Source organism: Geotrypetes seraphini, chromosome 6 (genome assembly GCF_902459505.1).
Source record: "Geotrypetes seraphini chromosome 6, aGeoSer1.1, whole genome shotgun sequence".
Taxonomy (NCBI): Eukaryota; Metazoa; Chordata; class Amphibia; order Gymnophiona; family Dermophiidae; genus Geotrypetes; species Geotrypetes seraphini.
The window spans coordinates 179,075,550-179,095,511 of NC_047089.1; the positions used below are offsets into that span (position 1 = coordinate 179,075,550).

The window sequence follows — 19,962 nt, forward strand, 5'->3', positions numbered from 1 at the left end:
CATTACAATTTCACAGACACAGAGATTGGCTAGCTCGGGCAGAGAAGTGCAAAGCTTTTTACCTGTAGAACTGGGTAGTATAGGACTAGATAACGAAAAACAAACCCGAAACAAACAGCACAGGAGTACAATACTAATCGCCTCTAATCTAATCTAATCTTCTATTTGTGCGTCGCTCATACCTATACAGGCTCAAGGTGACTTTAAAGAGAGGCAAGAGGGGAGAGGAGGGCGAGGAAGGGGAGGGAAGAGAAAAGAAGGGGGAGTAGAGGTAGGAGGAGAGGGTAAAGGAGATTAATTGTCGAACAAATGGGTTTTCAGTTTTCTTCGGAAGATGATGTGGCAATGTTCAGTTCTGGTCATTTCTGTAAGGCCATTCCAAGTTTTTACTCCTAGGATTGGGAAACTTAAGACACATAAATGCTGTAACCTAAACAAAAAGATGAAAATGTGGACTAGCACAGAGATATAAAACCTATACATAAGAACATAAGAAGTTGCCTCCGCTGGGTCAGACCAGAGGTCCATCGCACCCAGCAGTCCGCTCCCGCGGTGGCCCATCAGGTCCATGACCTGTAAGGTGACTGGCGTCTAAGTCCTTTTAATCCCCTTAGCCTTATCTCTACCTCTATCTGTATCCCTCAACCCCCGTGTCCTTCAGGAAATTATCCAATCATTTACTACTACTACTTAAATCATTTCTATAGCACTGCTAGATGTATCATTTCTGGGATAAGACAAAGCTGTGGAGTTATTACAGGGAACCTGAAGCACTGGGAGCAGGACCATAGAAGACAAACACAAATAAGGATGGAGGTATGGTAGATCCTGAATGATTTTCAACGGATTGTATTTGTGAGGAGCTAGATAAAGGTGGATAAAGCAAAGGAGCCTGTTAGTGTACATCCAAGGGTACTGAAGGAACTTAAGAGGGAAGTTCTATCAGCTCTGCTGGCTGACCTTTTCAGATACCGCACCCACATTGTGGAATGCCCTACCACTGACCCTGAGACAAAAAAAGAACCTCAACAACTTTAAATCTAATCGCAAAACATTTCTTTTCAGAGATACTTTTGAAATCTACACCTACTGTAGTTCTCCTTATTCAAAATCCTCAGACATTAGGCCTAGAATTAAAGATCCCCTTTATTCCTTTTGTATTTCACCTACCCTTTCTTTTCTTTTAAGCAATGCATCCTCCCCATTTGCCCTTACGTATCTTGTTGTCTGTTATTGTGATCTTGTTGTCTGTTATTGTGATTTTGTTCCCCTCTATTTTATATTTTTTTAATACTTTGTATAAAACGTAAACCGATTTGCACATAAAAGTGGTATATCAAGACCTAAACAAACTTAAACTCAATGCTTCTTTAGAGTCGGGAGTGGTACCAGAGGACTGGAAAAGGGTACATGCGGTCCCTCTACACAAAAGTAGAAGTAAGAAAGAGGTAGGGAACTACAAGCCCATTAAGTCTGACTTCTGTGGTAAGTAAATTAATGGAAACACTTTCAAAACAGAGAATAGTGGAATCTAGTGGATTTTAGGACCTGAGGCAACATGGATTCACTAGAGGCTGATCCTGTCAGACAAATCTGATCAATTTCTTTGACTAGATGACCAGAGAATTGAATTGGATAGAGGGGGAGAGAGTGCTAGATGTGGTGTATTTAGATTTTCATAAAGCCTTTGACAGTATTCCACACAGGCATCTAATAAATAAACTGAATGACTCAGTATGGGTCCCAAAGAGACAGACTGGGTCAGGAACTGGTTGAGTGAAAGTAGTCAATGGAGATCACTCTGAGGAAAGGGATGTTACCAGTAGTGTGCCTCAAGGTTCAGGTCTTGGGCCTGTTCTTTTTAACATTTTTATAAGCGATATTGCCTCTTTTCAGATGATACCAAAATCTGCAATAAGAATAGAGACCCTTAATGGTGTGTTGAACATTAGGAAGGACCTAGCAAAACTTGAACATAAGAACATAAGCAGTGCCTCTGCCGGGTCAGACCAGAGGTCCATCCCGCCCAGCAGTCCGCTCCCGCGGCGGCCCAACAGGTCATGACCTGCCTTAATCATCAGAAGGGGCCCCCTTGCCCCCTAGGTTTCTCATCGAAGTCCTATCTTCCCATCAATGTCCTAACCCTCCGGCCTTGCACCTGCACGACCTGGTGAGCTGTCTATACTTATGCAACACCCCAGCACCTCCCTCAGTACCCCACGATCCCCTTTTCCCTCAGGAATCTGTCCAATCCCTGTTTGAATCCCTGTACTGTACTCTGCCGGATCACTTCCTCCGGGAGCGCATTCCATTTGTCCACGACCCTTTGGGTGAAGAAAAACTTCCTTGCATTTGATTTGAACCTATCTCCCTTCAGTTTCTCTGAGTGCCCCCTCGTACCTGTCGTCCCTTTTAGTCTGAAGAACCTGTCCTTGTCCACCCTCTCTATGCCCCTAAGTATTTTGAAGGTCTCTATCATATCCCCCCTGAGCCTCCTCTTTTCCAGAGAGAAGAGCCCCAGTTTATCCAGCCTCTCAGCATATGGGCAGTTTTCCAGCCCTCTTACCAGTTTCGTTGCCCTCCTTTGGACTCTCTCAAGAACTGCCATGTCCTTCTTGAGGTGCGGCGACCAATATTGAACGCAGTATTCCAGATGTGGGCGCACCATCACTCGATACAGCGGCATGATGACTTCCCGCATCCTGGTTGATATGCCCCTCTTGATGATGCCCAGTATCCTGTTGTCTTTCTTCGAGGCTGCTGCACACTGTGCGGATGGTTTCATGGATGGATCCACTAGCACACCCAAGTCTCTCTGGGCAAAAAAATGGCAGATGAGCTTCAATGTGGAGAAATGTAAGGTATTGCACATAGGGAAGGGGAACTCCATGTACAGCTATACGATGGGAGGGAGGGTACTCGGGGGAAGCAGCCAAGAAAAAGATCTGGGGGTATTGGTGGATAACACAATGAAGCAGGCGGCACAATGTGCAGCGGCCTCAAAAAAAGCGAACAGAATGTTGGGCATTATCAAAAAAGGTATCACTACCAGAACAAAAGAAGTTATCCTGCCACTGTATCGAGCAATGGTGCGCCCACATCTGGAATACTGCGTCCAATACTGGTCGCCATACCTCAAGAAGGACATGGCAATACTCGAGAGGGTCCAGAGGAGGGCAACGAGGATGATAAAGGGTATGGAGAACCTTTCATATGCCGAACGGTTGGACAGGCTGGGGCTCTTTACCCTGGAGAAGCGGAGACTGAGAGGGGACATGATAGAAACTTATAAAATCATGAAAGGCATAGAGAAGGTGGAGAGGGACAGATTCTTTAGACTAGCAGGGACAACTAAAACAAGAGGTCATTCAGAAAAACTGAGAGGAGACAGATTCATAACGAATGCAAGGAGGTTCTTCTTCACTCAGAGGGTGGTGGACACCTGGAATGCGCTTCCCGGAGAGGTGATAGGACAGAGTACAATTCTGGGGTTCAAAAAGGGACTGGATGATTTCCTGGAAGCAAAGGGAATAACAGGGTACAGATAGAGGTTTACCTTACAGGACATTGAGCGAATAGGGTATGGATATTTTAGGTTAGGTAGGGAACACTTTCAGGTCATGGACCTGGGGGGCCGCCGCGGGAGCGGACTGCCGGGCACGATGGACCCCTGGTCTGACCCGGCAGAGGCAACGCTTATGTTCTTATTAAGTCCGGTGTCTTCCAGCAATCTCCCCCCCATTTTATACTCGAACAATGGGTTCTTTTTCCCTATGTGCATGACCTTGCATTTATCTACGTTAAAGCGCATTTGCCATTTGTTTGCCCAGTCCTCCAGCTTATTGAGGTCCCTTTGCAGTTCCTCACACTCCTCCCTGGTCCTAACTCTGGCGCAGAGCTTGGTATCGTCTGCAAATTTTATAACCTCACACTTTGCCTCCGTTTCCAGGTCATTGATAAATATGTTGAAGAGTAGCGGCCCCAGCACCGATCCCTGCGGCACACCGCTCGTGACTCCACGCCAGTCAGAATATTGGCCCTTTACTCCGACCCTCTGTAGTCTACCTGACAGCCAGTGCTTGATCCATCTGTGTACATCCTGTGAACCACCCCGTGGTTCCACAGCTTCCTAAGCAGCCTTTCATGTGGCACCTTGTCAAAGGCCTTTTGAAAATCGAGGTAAATGATGTCTATGGGTTCCCCTTTGTCCACCTGACTGCTTATTCCCTCAAAGAAGTACAGAAGGTTTGTCAGGCACGACCTTCCCTTACAGAATCCGTGCTGGCTTGTCCGCAGTAGGCCATTTTTCTCGATGTGCTCGCAAATGCTGTCCTTGATCATTGCTTCCACCATCTTCCCTATAACTGAAGTCAGGCTCACCGGCCTGTAGTTCCCGGGGTCACCTCTCGATCCCTTCTTAAAGATAGGTGTGACATTCGCCAGTTTCCAGTCCTCTGGTACCTCTCCAGTTTTCAAGGATAGGTTGCAAACATGCTGGATTGCGCCCGCTATTTCCTGACTTAGTTCCTTTAGAACCCTTGGGTGGATCCCGTTTGGTCCCGGTGATTTGCCGCTTTTCAGTCTGTCAATCTGCTTGAGGACATCCTCCCGACTTACCTCTATATGCCCCAATCTTTTGGCCTGCTCCCCACTCATGAGCTCCTCTGAGTCCGGTATATTGGACGTGTCCTCGCTCGTGAAGACCGACGAGAAGAACGTGTTCAACCTCTCAGCTACCTCTTTATCCTCCTTAATCACTCCCTTCCTATCCCCATCGTCCAATGGCCCCACCTCCTCTCTCACTGGTTGCTTCCCCTTTACGTAACTGAAGAATGCCTTGAAGTTTTTCGCCTCCCTGGCCAGCCCCTCCTCGTATTTCCCTTTTGCTTTTCTAATCTCTCGGTGGCATTCCTTTTGGCATTTCCTGTGCTCCTGGTGATTTTCCTCCGTTGGATCCCTCTTCCATTTCCGGAAGGACACTTTCTTGTCACCGATTACCCTCTTTACTTCAGGTGTCATCCAAACCGGGTCTTTTGACCGCTTGTTCTTGTGGCCTTTCCTGAAACTGGGGATGTACAGTTTTTGCGCTTCCTGCAGTGTGTCCCTGAGAAGGGTCCAGGAGCTCCCTACAGTCTCCATCCTAAAGCCGTTCCTGAGCTTCCTCCCCACCATTTTCCTCATAGCAACATAGTTCCCTTTCCTGAAGTTGAGCGCAGTCGTTGCGGTCCTCCCCACTATGGGTGACCCCCTTTCTAATGTGAATCTGATCACGTTGTGATCACTGTTGCCTAGTGTTCCTCCCACTTCTACCCCTCTTGCAGGCCCCCATAATCCGTTAAGGATGAGGTCAAGAGTAGCATCCCCTCGCGTCGGTTCCTTGACTAGTTGCTCCATGAAGCAGTCCCTCACAGCTTCTACGAATCCTGCTTCCCTTGTGGAGTTGGTATGTCCCGTACTCCAGTCTATCCCCGGGTAGTTGAAGTCCCCCATCACTGTTACACTTCCAGTCCTGCATTCCTGTCTCAGTTCTGCTTCCAAGTCTTGTCCTATTGTTTCTGACGCACCAGGCGGGCGATAATACAGCCCCAGCTTTATGTCTGCACTCTTCTTTCCCGGCAATTTGACCCATAGCGATTCTAGCTCCTCTGCCTTTGTTGCCGTATCGATCCCAATCGAGTATATACAGCGCTATGCCTCCCCCCTTCTTGTGGGTCCTGTCCCTCCTGTAGAGCTTGTACCCTGGCAGCGCCACATCCCATTGATTTTCCTCTGTCCACCAGGTTTCTGTAATTCCTATTATATCCAGGTCCTCCCCCTTGGCCATGACTTCCAGTTCACCCATCTTAGCCATGAGGCTTCTTGTATTTGCGTATAAGCACTGTAGGTCCCGGTGTTTGTCCTCCACCTCTGCCTTTACCTGGGCCGCCTTCCCTTGGGTCTCGGGCCGTTTTCCCGCTCCCGGTGCCTCTGCTGTGCCCTCCGCCTTTACCCTCGCAACTCTCTTCCTCCCCATGTCCCCTCCACCCCACCTCCCCACTTTTCCCCGGGGAGTACCAGCCCCCTCCCGTGCTATCATCCCCTGGGCCTTGGTTTGTTCCCCCTTGCCTTGTGTCTCCCCTTTGCCCTATGGCTTCACAGAATGAAGAATGGTCTGAAATTTGGCAGCTAAGACTTAATGCTAAAAAAATGCCAAGGTCATGCATTTGGGTTGCAAAAACCAAAGAAATGTTACATCAGTAGGAAAACAGAGTGGCCCTGTATAAGACTATGCCCTGTATAAGACTATGGTGAGACCTCATGTAGAATATTGTGTACAATTCTGGAGACCACACCTTCAAAAAGATATAAACAGGATGGAGTTGGTCCAGAGGAAGGCTACTAAAATGGTTGGTGGTCTTTGTCATAAGGCATATGGAGACAGACTTAAAGATCTCAATAGGTATGCTTTGGAGGAAAGGTGGGACAGGGGAGATATGATAGAGATGATTAAATATCTTCATGGCATAAATGCACATGAGGAGAGTCTCTTTCAATTGAGAAGAAGTTCTGAAATGACCGCTTGAAGGTGAAAGGGGATAAATTCTGAAATAACATCAGAAAATACTTTTTCACAAAAAGGGATGGTGAATACTTGAAACGGCCTCCTGGTGGAGGTGGTGGAGACAAAGACTATCTGAATTCAAGACAGTTTGGAACAAGTACATTGAGTCTGTAAGGGAGGATGGCATGTATGGGCAGACTAGATAGGCCAATCTACATGGCCTTTATCTGCCTTCATTTTTCTCTGTTTCTATGCTTCTATCGCTTACCTTTGACTGGATTCATTTAACTGCACAATGCCCATCTTACCATCCCTTTCCCCTCAGACATGGCACCAAAACTGCATTAGCACCTACCGTACAGGTACAATCAGGGACGGAGTCATAGGAGAGTCCCACAGGTACTATCAGTACATCAGGACTAGCTCCATTTTGTAATGCATCAAGTACCAGTTCCAAGCACTGCCTGCTCTCGGATGAAAGATGCCAGGTTCCAGTGAATGGCTTCATCAGGAAAATCAGCAAGTGATGGCCCCCACCCAGCAGCTGTTCCACATACTGTAAAGCAGGCAGGACACAGTAAGGTAGAGGCAGATTGAGCACGGATGCCACAGAGCATAATGAGAGGAAGAAGAAAGTAAAAAGAGAACCACTACTGCTTATTTCTATAGCACTGCCAGACATACACAGCACTGTATATTAAACATGTAAGAGACAATACCTGCTCAATAAAGCTTACAATCTAATCAAAACAGACAGAGAGAAGCAAAGACTGAAGGGAAGAAGGATAGAGGAGAACAGATGAGAGAGGATATTAGAAAAGGATAAAGGCAGAGAAAGAAAAACAGTTAAGGCAAAGAGAAAAAGGGCCATTAATGGGGGGAAGAAGAGGGAGAGTGATGGGAGAATAGAATATAAAAGTGGAAGATCAAAAGCATAGGGCCAAAAGTATTAAGCTTTTTTCTATTAAGACAAAATGAGAAAAATTCTTTAGTACATAGTCTAAAATCAGGAAGCCAATGTGAAAGGTAGTGATACTAAATTATCCTCTTATGAGGTACTTTGCCTAGAGTATTTGTATAGATGTTTGTTTTTTTTCTGTGAATACCATAAGAGGAATGAACTTCACTCAAGCCAGAGTTCCTTCATGGTTTTCGGACAGTGTCAGTTCCACCCTTTTCATAAGAAGCTACCATTTCATGCCATTCAATCCCAGTTCATGAGAACATAACAATTTTCCACCCAAATAATCCTACAAATTCCCTGCATAACAGGGCAGCCCATAACAGCTGCCTCTAAAACAGAAGACAGTGTTATGAACCTGTTTCCCATAGAAGGATAAACAAAGGAGCCGAGAAGACCAGACCTTCAAAACTAAAGTTTTAATGTCAGTGTGTGCCTTGCTACATCAGCATGAATAGGGAGCAAGTGTGGCTGCACTGAATTATTAAAGTGAGGGCTTGGAGGACTAGTTTTGCAGTGCTATTTAACCGTGGTTTATGCCACCAAAGCAGCTTATTTTTATTATCTAATTGTTGAGTGGACAACCTGAGGACTCTTGATGCAGGCTATGTAGCCGAAAACGCGCCATGTCGAGTCCGTTTTCTTGTTCGACTTCCTATTGGTGACATTAAAAGCTTCAGTTTTGAAGGTCTGGTCTTCTATGCTCCTTTGTTTATCCATTTAGTTTTGTGCAGAGTTTTGCTGCCTTCTTTTTGCAACTAACAAGTTTTGAGGTTTTGTGTTGCAGAGCTAAATCTTCTACTATTGGACTGTGTTTTAAGAGCTGCACTAAAGCACTGGATGGAAAACCCTTCTGAAAACATGGCTTTAATTTGTTTGAAGTGTCTTCGCCTAGTGAAACATGCATCTAGTAAAATAATTGGCTCAGAGACAATCACAGCCTGCAAATTAACAAGATAGGACTGCGCTGAAGGTTGTGAGGTGTTAATGCATTTTATCAGAAAAAGACCTGGTGAATGCTCTAGAGCAGGGGTGCCCACTTTTTGGGCTTGTGAGCTACTTTTAAAATGACCAAGTCAAAATGATCTACCAACAATAAAATTTAAAAAAAACCACAAAGCACACTGTAGGCATAGAAAATGTTAATTATCATTCCTATTCCGGGGTTTTTTCAAAGAGGTCAAGACAGATGACTCTTTGCACTGTCACCTCAGTAACAACCATACAAAAATAGACAAATATACCCCCTCCCTTTTTACTAAACCACGATAGCAGTTTTTAGTGCAGGGAGCTGCACTGAATGCCCAGCGCTGCTCTCGACGCTAAAAACGCTATTGCGGTTTAGTAAAAGGAGACCATAGTGTAAAATATAGACAGCAGATATAAATTCAGACACATTTTGATCACTAAATTTAAAATAAAATCATTTTTCCTACCTTTGTTGTCTGATGATTTCACGAGTCTCTGGTTGCACTTTCTTCTTCTGACTTTTGACTTTCTTCTTCTTTCTTCCCTTCTTTCAGCCTTTATGCTTCCTCTCCTCAAGACCTCATTCCCTCCCCCAACTTTTTCTTCTTCGCTCCCTGTCCTTTCTTTCTCCCTGTCTCCCTTTCTTTTTTTTATCTCTTCATGCACCCTTTCTCTTTTTCTGTTTCCCTTCTTTCCTTTTGTCTCCCTGCCTGCCCCCTTTCTTTCTTTCTCCCTGCCCTCCCCCAAGTCATTGCCGCTGCCATCGGGGAACAGGCCCCCAAGCCGCTGCCACCACCGCCATCGGATAACAGATCCCAAAGCCACTGCCGCCCCAAGCTCTCCCTGCTTCCCTGCGTCGGGCCGACCAGCATTCCTATCCCCGAAGTCAATTCTGCCATCCGAGAGGAAGTTTCGGCCCAGCCAGGCAGCGATTGGCTGGCCAGAATTTCCTCTCCGATGGCAGAATTGACATCGGAGAGAGGAAGGCTGTTCGGTTCGGTAGATCGCCAAGGCAAACTGAGTCCATCACGGAGCCCAGGATGGGCTCCGCGATGGACTCACTTTGTCTTGGCGATCTACCGGTCGATCGCGATCGACCTATTGGGCACCCCTGCTCTAGAGTTTGATAAAGCAGGGTAATCTGCCTTTGCTAAAATGGAAGTAGGAAATGGGAGGAAAATGTCTGTCCGCTATCAAAATAGAAGGATTTCTACTCACCGAGGCAAAAACTGCCTTAGACAGCAATGAGAATTCTGGATTGTCTAAACATTCTCTTCTGAGAGGAAAGAACAGGGCTCCAAAACGCTTTAATACGGCTCTACAGAAGAGGGGGCATAAGAACAGTATCAGAGAAAATCCCAGCTAGACACTTCAATACAACCTTAAAAGGAGACATAGATCTACAGAGCAAAACTGTATGAAAAGGCACAGAAAGGATGGAATCAGAGTGATACAAGAAAAAAAAAAGAGCAAGCAACAGAAATCCAGATACCAAGTGGCGAGAACCAGACAGCAAGATAGAACAGGAAAAAAAACCAAAACTAACACACATATACCCAAACAACAAAAAAGAGTTCAAGAGTGAGATAGAGAAAAAAGATGGGCACCAGAGGATGCAAAAAGAAGGTGAAGTGTGAGTGAGAGAGAGAGATACACAAGTTTTTAAAGAAGGAACAGAAAAGTGACAAACAACAGGTGTTATCTGGGGACAGCAGGCAGACATTTTCACATGTGGGTGACATCATCCACAGAGCCCGGTATGGACAGTGTTAAAAGTGTACAGTACTTTCACTTTAATTTCTTAAGAAGCTTCGAGATTGACCACACTGTGTTTGCACGAGTGCCTTCCTGCCCGATGTCGGCTCGTGGTTTTTCAGTTCCATAAGTAAGCTAAGAAGCCTACCAGGGGAGGTGGAAGGGATGTGAGAATATCTGCCTGCTGTTCTCGGATAACACTTGTTACAGTAAGTAACTGTGCTTTATCCTTGGACAAGCAGGCAGCATATTCTCACAAGTGGGACTCCCTAGCTTACTTAACAGGATGGTGGGAGAGTTGGCCATTAGGAAGAAAATAAATTCTGTAAAATTGCTTGGCTGAAATGACTATCTCATTTGGAATAGGATTCTAGACAGTAGTGAGATGTAAATTTGTGACTTGAGGACCAAGAAGCTGCTTTGCAAATGTCTTCAATGTGAGTGGAGCGCATAAAAGCCAATGATGCTGCCATAACTTGGACTTTGTGTGCTGTAACACAACCCTTGAGCTGCAGCCTAGCCTGAGCATAGCAAAAGGAAATGCAGGTCGCTAACCATGTGGAAATAGTTTGTTTGGTTACAGATAGACCCAATCTGTTAGGATGAGAATGAGGCTTTGGAAATTAAAAATACAGGTAGCACAATGGATTTATTGAGGTGAAATTCCACAACATCTTTAGGAAGGAATTTAGGATGAGTTCTACAAACCACCTTATCGTGATGAAATACTGTAAATGGTGGATCACAAACCAGCGCCTGTAGTTCCCTCACTCGACGAGCAGAAGTGACACAGATCAAGAAGACCACTTTCCAAGTGATGAACTTAAGATAAGTAGTTGCCAATGGTTCAAATGGTAGCTTCATCAGACTGGTGAGAACTACATTGAGATCCCAGATAACTGGAGGCAGTTTTAGTGGAGATTTGGAGTTCCTTTCATAAATCAGGAAACAAGTGGATGAGTGGGTAATGGTTTATTGTTAAAAGGAGCATGGTAAGCACTAATAGCACCAAGTTGAATTCTAACCAAAATAGTCTAAGTCCAGAGTTGGATAAATGAAGAAGGTAGTCCAATACTGAAGAAAGAGGGGATGTGGAGGGATTGAGTTTATGGAGATTACACTACAAAATGAAGCTTGTCCATTTGAGTCGATAGCATTGCTGAATAGAAAGTTTTCTGGAAGCAGCTATAGTGGCTTGTACTGAGTCAGAAAGATTATAATCTGTTGAAGTCAGGTTGAGAGGTACCAAGCTGTTAAGATGCAGAGATTGCAGATTGGGATGTAAAAGAGAACCTTGACTCTTAATGAGTAGAGATGGAAAGATCTGTAATGGAATTGGATCCTTGACACTTAGCTGAAGTAGAAGAGAAAACCAAGGTTGGCTGGGCCACCGAGAAGCTATTGTTTGAGTTTGACTAATGTCTTCAGAATCAGAAGGATTGGAAGAACTTGAATGACCAATCCAGAAGAAATGCATCCGGTTCTAGATGATGGAACAGAAGAGAGGTAACCTGTGGTTGAGGGGAGACACAAACAGGTCTATCTGAGGAGTCCTCCAAGAGTCCACTCATGCGGCTGAAGAAATCTGCTTAGTTTGTTGGCTAGGGCTTTCTGTTTGCCTTGGACATATATGGCTTTGAGAAATATGTTTTGAGGAATTGCCTAGTTCCAAATGTCCTTGGCTTCTTGACATAGAGGAAGAGAGCCCATTCACCCCTTTTTGTTTATGTAGTACATGGCTACTTGATTGTCTTTTCGAACAAAGAGGACTTGGTTGGAAAGATGATCCCAAAATGTTTTCAGGGCATTGTGAATTGTCTGCAATTCTAACAGGTTGATATGAAGTGTTGTATCTCGAGCAGGCCACAGTCTCTGAGTCCAGAGGCCTTCCAGGTGAGTTCCCCATGCATACATGGAGGCGTCCATCTGAATACTCTCTGATGTGGAGCGATGTGAAACAGCAAACCTCTGGAGAGATTTGCTAGATTCAACCACCACTGAAGAGATTGACAAAGAGGTGAGGTGACTTTGATCCATTGGGATAAGGAATCCGTGGCCTGAGACCACTGAGATGCCATGTTCCACTAATCTCATCCGAGATGAAGATAAGTGAAGGGAATTACATGAACTGTGGATTCCATATGACCCATGAGATGCATCATTTGCCTTGCTGAGATGTTCTGTAGAGAGGACACGAGTACAAAATTGAAGCAAGATGTTTTGTCTTTGTTGGGGTAGGAAAGCTTGTAGAAGAGTTATGCACCCTGGGTAGCCAAAATCCATGCAGGACTTATACCCTTAATGGTGAGATCCTAACAAGAACGGTAGCAAAGCGAGACTTAGGGGTGATCGTCAGTGAGGACATGAAGGCTGCCAATCAAGTGGAGAAAGCTTCATCCAAGGCAAGACAAATCATGGGTTGCATACGCAGGGGTTTCGTCAGCCGTAAGCCGGAGGTCATTATACCATTGTATAGATCCATGGTGAGGCCCCACCTGGAATACTGTGTGCAATTCTGGAGGCCGCATTATCGCAAGGACGTGCTGAGGATGGAGTCGGTTCAGAGAATGGCCACCCGGATGGTCTCGGGACTCAAGGATCTCCCGTACGATGAATGGTTAGAAAAATTACAGCTATACTCGCTCGAGGAGCGCAGAGAGAGGGGAGACATGATCAAGACGTTCAAATATCTCACGGGCCGCATCGAGACAGAGGAAGATGTCTTCTTTTTCAAGGGTCCCACGGCAACAAGAGGGCATCCATGGAAAATCAGGGGCGGGAAACTGCGAGGTGACACCAGGAAGTTCTTTTTTACTGAAAGGGTGGTTGATCGCTGGAATAGTCTTCCACTTCAGGTGATTGAGGCCAGCAGCGTGCCTGATTTCAAGGCCAAATGGGATCGACACGTGGGATCTATTCACAAGGTAAAGGTAGGGGAGGTCATTAAGGTGGGCAGACTGGATGGGCCGTGGCCCTTATCTGCCGTCTATTTCTATGTTTCTAAGAGTTGTATTGAGCATGGCTCCTATGATTTTCAACACTTGAGTGGGTTGAAGATGAGACTTTAGAAAATTTACTTTGATCCCTAGAAGCTGGAGAAAAGCTATGGCCACTTGTGTAGCTCAGTGCATTGCTTGAGGCGATGCAGCTTTTACCAACCAATTGTCTACATAAAGAAACACTTGAAACCCGTGGGAGCTTAGAGTTGCTGCTACCACCACTAAGTGCTTTGTGAATACTCTTGGAGATGAAACAAGTTCGAATGGCAGAACTTTGTTTTAAAGATGATGATGACCTACACCAGGGGTGTCAAACTCATAAGAACATGTTTTAATTTGGATGTAATCCGCCTTGAACTGCAAGGTAATGGCGGAATAGAAATCACTAATGTAATGTAATGTAACATAAGAATAGCCTTACAGGTCAGACCCAATACTCTATCAAACCCAGTAGCTCATTCTCACGGTGACCAATCCAGGTCACCAGCACCTGGCCAAAACCCAAGGAGTAGCAATAATCCATACTACCAATCCAGGGCAAGCAATGCCCCCCCTCCCCCCTCCACATGTCTCTCTCAATAACAGACTATGGACTTTTCCATACGCTATCCACTCTTACCACAACTTCTGGCAATGCGTTCCAGAGCTTAACTATTCTCTGAGTGAAAAAAAATTTCCTCCCATTGGTTTTACTACACTTGATCTTAGCCAAAAGGCCAAGAAGTGATTCCTATTGTTTTTAAAAGTATTTCCCTGTAACTTCATCAAATATCCCCTAGTCTTTGTAATTTTTGACAGAGTGAAAAATCGATCCACTTGTACCTGTTCTACTCCACTCAGGATTTTGTAGACTTCAATCATATCTCCCCTCAGCCGTTTCTTTTCCAAGCTAAAGAGCCCTAACCAGTTTAGTCTTTCCTCATATGAGAGGAGTTCCATCCCCTTTATCATCTTGGTCGCTCTTCTTTGAACCTTTTCTAGCGCCACTATATCTTTCTTGAGATAAGAAGACCAGAATTGAACACAGATAAGGTTGCACCAAGGAGCAATACAGGGGCATTATAACATTCTTAGTCTTGTTAACCATCCCCTTTTTTAATAATTCCCAGCATCCTGTTTGCTTTCTTAGCCACTGCCGCACATTGGGCAGAAGGTTTCATTGTATTATCTACGATGATACTCAGATCCTTTTCTTGGTAATCCCCAAGGAGGACCCTAGCATCCGGTAACTGTGATTCAGGTTATTCTTCCCAATGTGCATCACTTTGCATTTGTCCAACATTAATATTCAGCTGCCACATAAGAGGCAAAAATCTAAAACACAGGCTAAGTCGCAGGCCAAATTTTTTTATTAAGGTACTTAGTCTTAGTAGAAGTATAGAGTTACAATCTTTCCAACCCCACGCCGCTCTATGGTGTAAACAAAATAAATAAAAAAGACTTTCTCTCGTAACCACACACTTTGATTACTGAAATTAACTTCTATCTGCTAAACTGCCTTCCCTCCCCCCCCCCTGCAATCTGTGCAAAACTCTGCTGTACAACTTATCTTCTGCCAACCTCACTAAACTTACATTACCCCTCTCCTCAAATCACTTCACTGGCTCCCTATCCGCCTGCGCATAAAGTTCAAACTCCTATTACTAACATACAAAATGTGTTCATTCTGTAGCCCTTCAGAATCTCTCCTATCTTCTTATACACCTTCCTAATAACTCCACTCCTCAGATAAGTTGTTTATCTGTAACCTTCTCCTCCACTGCCAAGGGGGAGTGTGGTGCACTGGTTAAATCTACAGCCTCAGCACCCTGAGCTTATGGGTTCAAACCCATGCTGCTCTTCGTGACCCTGGGCAAGTCACTTAATCCCCCCATTGCCCCAGGGATATTAGATAGATTGTGAGCCTGCCAGGACAGACAGGGAAAAATGCTTGAGCACCTGGGAGAACAGTATAGAAAATTGAATAAATAAATTAAAAAATTAAAAAATTCCAGACTTCGTTCCTTTCATCTTGTTGCTCCGTATGCCTAGAATAAACTACCTGAGTCCATTCGTCTTGCCCCTTCCCTTGTTCAAAAGTAGGCTGAAAACCCACCTTTTCGAGTTAGCCTTCAACTCATAACCTTACTCCCTACTGTCCTTTGCTCACCGCCCTAGCCAGCAATTTAATCATCCCCTCTAACTCTAACCTCTATCCTGGCATCCTATTTGTCTGTCTTGATTGTTCAGATTGTAAGCGCTTTAGAGCACGGACTGTTTCCTTTGTGGCTCTGCACAGTGCTGCGTACTTCTGGTAGTGCACTAGAAATAATTAATAGTAGTAATATTAGAAAAATTTGGCAGGGGGTCAACGGTAGCAGACAGTGCTTCTAAAAACGAAGGAGAGCGGAGTCAGAGTGGGAACTGTAAAAAACAGCAAGCACAATAACTACAACACTAAACCCAAATTCTATGAGGGTGCACACTATTTGAATGTAGTGCACATTCTTTCCCAATTGAACGCACATTCACGATAGTACATATATATGCATCAATAGGCATCTTTGTGATAGGCATCAGTATTTAAGAATGACACGGGGAAAAAAATCTGTCCCTGGCCCTGGCCCACCGTCCCCTTCACCGCCCCATCATCATCACCGCCATCCCCTTCACCGCCCCGTCACTGTCACTGCCATCCTATTCATCGCCCCGTCCCAGCAGCATCCATACAAGCCTCAGTACTGCAATATTTAGCTTATTTAGCTTATTCCTTCCTTATAAATCAAAGTTCTGGCTGCTGAACTGGAGAAACAGATGTTCAGCTGGCAGGGCTTTAACTAATATACTACTTTATCCTAAAGCGAAAAGAAAATAAATAGAATTTTTTTTTCTACCTTTGTTGTCTGGTTTCTGCTTTCCTCATCTTCTCATTCAATTCCTTCCATCCACTGTGTGTCTTCTCTCTGTGTCTTCCATTTGCTCTGTTACTGTGCCTCTTCCCCCCCACCAATTGGTCTGGCACCCAGCTTCTTCCCTCCGCTCCCCCATAGTCTGGCATCTGTCTTCTTCCCTCCCAGCTTCTTCTCCCCACTCTGTCTTCCACATTTCCCTTCAGGGTCTGTTCCTCTCCACCCTCCTTCAACATTTGTTCTATTCCTTTCCACAACCACCCTTCCCCCCCTCCTTCATCATCTGTTCCTTTCTACCACCCTTCAGCTCCCCTCGCGTGGCCCGACTGGCTGGCTAGCTAACTAACTATCTATCTATCTCCCTCCCTCCCTCTTACCTTCGTGGCGCCTTACAATGTAATTTGTGCAAGCTGCTGGAGCCTGCGAGCTCGGTCCCCGTCCCATCCCCACAAACCATCTCGCTTCTGTGTTCCTATTTTCCCCATTTCTAATATCTCCCCTATGTATCTGGCATTGCCACCCCCACCCCCCTGTGTCCATATACCATGCCCATGTTTGTCCCCTTTATGTCTCTGTCCTTAGGCCCCCATGCATATAATTTCCCCTCTGTTTCTGTTATCTTTCATTGTCCAGGTTTTCCCTCTCTTCCTCTTCCACACCAATGTGTCTCTTCTCTACAACCCCATCTAGCTTCTTTCCCTCTTTCTTCCCCCTCCCCCCCCCACTTCCAGCCTGTCCTCCCCTTTCTTTCCTGCTGTGGGTTTGTGTCTCTCCCTCTTCATCCACTTGGCCCAGAATCTCTTTCCCTTTCACTCCCTTCTTCCTTGTTGAGCTGGGAACACGTGCGATCACACGGTCCAGCAGCCCCCTCCCGCCCGATCTCAGCGTTCCACCATCTTCCTCCCTTCACCTCACCTTTGCCAAAAATTATTTTACTCCCAGGTGCATGCACGGCTGCTAGAGTTGTTCAAGCTCTCCTCTGCTGCAACTTCCTGTTTCCAGTTGCATCAGAGGAGAAGATTGAACAACTGGAGCAGCAGCGCGTGCACGGCTTTTTGAAAGAGTGTGGCTGGGAGAAAGAGAATTTTCAGCAAACTCAGCATCTAAGGTGGAACGCTGCGATCGGGCCGGAGGGGGCTGCTGGATCACATAGTAACATAGTAGATGACAGCAGATAAAGACCCGAATGGTCCATCCAGTCTGCCCAACCTGATTCAATTTAAATTTTTTTAATTTTTTCTTCTTAGCTATTTCTGGGCAAGAATCCAAAGCTCTACCCGGTACTGTGCTTGAGTTCCAACTGCCGAAATCTCCGTTAAAACCTACTCCATCCCATCTAAACCCTCCCAGACATTGAAGCCCTCTCCAGCGTATCCTCCCCCAAACGGCCATATACAGACACAGACCGTGCAAGTCTGCCCAGTATTGGCCTTAGTTCAATATTTAATATTATTTTCTGATTCTAGATCCTCTGTGTTCATCCCACGCTTCTTTGAACTCAGTCACCGTTTTCCTCTCCACCACCTCTCTTGGGAGCGCATTCCAAGCATCCACCACCCTCTCCGTAAAGTAGAATTTCCTAACATTGCTCTTGAATCTACCACCCCTCAACCTCAAATTATGTCCTCTGATTATACCATTTTCTTTTCTCTGGAAAAGATTTTGTTTTACGTCAATACCCTTCAAGTATTTGAACGTCTGAATCATATCCCCCCTGTCCCTCCTCTCCTCTCCTCTAGGGTATACATATTCAGGGCTTCCAGTCTCTCCACATATGTCTTCTGGCGCAAGCCTCCTATCATTTTTATCGCTCTCCTCTGAACTGCTTCAAGTTTTCTTACATCCTTCGCCAGATACGGTCTCCAAAACTGAACACAATACTCCAAGTGGGGGCCTTACCAATGGCCTGTACAGGGGCATCAACACCTTCTTTCTTCTACTGGCTACGCCTCTCTTTATACAACCAAGCATCCTTCTGGCAGCAGCCACCCCCTTGTCACACTGTTTTTTCGCCTTTAGATCTTTGGACACTATCACCCCAAGGTCCCTCTCCCCGTCCGTGCATATCAGCTTCTCACCTCCCAGCACATACGGTTCCTTCCGATTATTAATCCCCAAATGCATTACTCTGCATTTCTTTGCATTGAATTTTAGTTGCCAGGCATTAGACCATTCCTCTAACTTTTGCAGATCCTTTTTCATATTTTCCTGAGGTAGAGCTCAACAGCCCAAACCTCTACCGCCCACATCATTGGCTAAAAAACTTCCCGAAAAAGGAGGGATGTGCACGTGCCACAATTAAACTGGGACTGAAAACAACTAATGTCTATTAATCATAAGGAATTTAAGTGATATTTTAAGTAAAAGCCGACATTTCACGGTTTAAGACCGTTTCTTCAGGGCATATGACTATTCACATTCCAATATGTTTTAAAGTTGCTTGCTTGCTTGCTCTCACCAACTCACCAAATGACACCTATTTCCACATGAACCCCCCCCCCCCCCCACACACACACACACACACACAAAAATGAAAGAAAAAAAAAAGCTTTCTGAGTGCCCATTTCCAATAACCAAATAACGCTACTGAAAATCTGAGTAGACTGCCGATATAGCACTGGTGTGGTCTTGGAGCCTGCAATATTCAGCTCTGCTCACCAGATACCTATCTAGAAAACTTGGGACAGCAAAAAAGACACCCCAAGTTATCTGGATGGTCGCTCAGATAATACCATGTTCCCCAGAAAATAAGACACCCGGGCAAGAGAAGACCATGAAGCAGCCTGTCTTGATTGCTGCCGACACTGCATTTGTTACAAGGTATTTCAGTCTCACGGTTGGCAGAAGAGAGATGGGGAAGGGTCAGCAGGGGGGGGGGTGCGCGGGGCGGGAGGAAGCGGGGTGCACAAGGCAGGGGGGAAGTGCTGCTGGCGATTAGGGCTTATTTTCGGGGGTAGGGCTTATATTAAGACCTACCCCAAAAATCATGCTAGGGCTTATTTTTGGCGAAGGTCTTATTTTCGGGGAAACACGGTAGTGCTGAATATCACTGTTATTTGGGCACCTTCCAGTAATACTTGTTTTGTCTGCATACTGGCACGAGTGTAAGTTAACCACAGATGTTAGAGTTTCAAATACTAACTGCTGCAGCTGAATATCAAGTCATGCATATACTGTATATTTAAATCCTGTATGTTCAAAAGATTCCTACCTGAGGCCTGGGGAGCTCACCTCTGCTCCCCAAACAACACGAGGCATCTGGAAGCCACAAGAAATGAGAAGAATGGGAAGCAGTAAACCATCCATTTGAGACATGTGAGTTGAAAGGAAGACAACTGGCATCTGAGGATTCTGCAAGTGTCATAACTTTGTATTATCAACAGAAAGAATCTCTTTGAAAGATATAAATGCCATCTGTGGCCCTATAATCCAGAAGATTCCGACAGGGTGAAATTATACATTGATCTTAGAGTACAAGTTTAAGTGATACCAATCAAAATATATTTACATTAGTCCAATAAAAATGTACTTTTTTTGCTTTTATTTTTATTCACTATCTTTAAATGGACTAACATGGCAACAGTGACATTACTGCAAGGTGAGATCTGTGACACTATTCCCATGGTAAAAGCAGTAAAGCAGTAGCGACATTGCCATAGAATGATTGGATAACATAAATTCATGCAACTACTGTATATGACATCAACTATAGCCCAGTAAGATAGCAGTCACTCACATTCCCATTAATTCAATGGCGCAGAGTTCAATGGAACTGCGCTGAATGTACTGCACTGAATTAGAATTTTTTAAAATCTTCTGAATACAGCAAGTCATTCTCCCTTTGCACAA

General features: G+C 45.1%; 1 protein-coding gene across 8 annotated transcripts in view; it reads right to left on the bottom strand.

Annotated features, from left to right (window-relative positions):
* GPAT2 (glycerol-3-phosphate acyltransferase 2, mitochondrial) overlaps nt 1–19,962 on the bottom strand; it is a 137,465-nt gene that overhangs the window by 50,610 nt on the left and 66,893 nt on the right. For all 8 annotated transcript variants that reach the window (XM_033947452.1, XM_033947451.1, XM_033947450.1 and 5 more), the window contains 3 exons: nt 19,325–19,464; nt 9,690–9,789; nt 6,897–7,097 (listed from right to left, as the gene is read on the bottom strand). In XM_033947452.1, the coding sequence (XP_033803343.1) occupies nt 6,897–7,097; nt 9,690–9,789; nt 19,325–19,464 (441 nt within the window). The remainder of the gene's footprint in view (nt 1–6,896; nt 7,098–9,689; nt 9,790–19,324; nt 19,465–19,962) is intronic.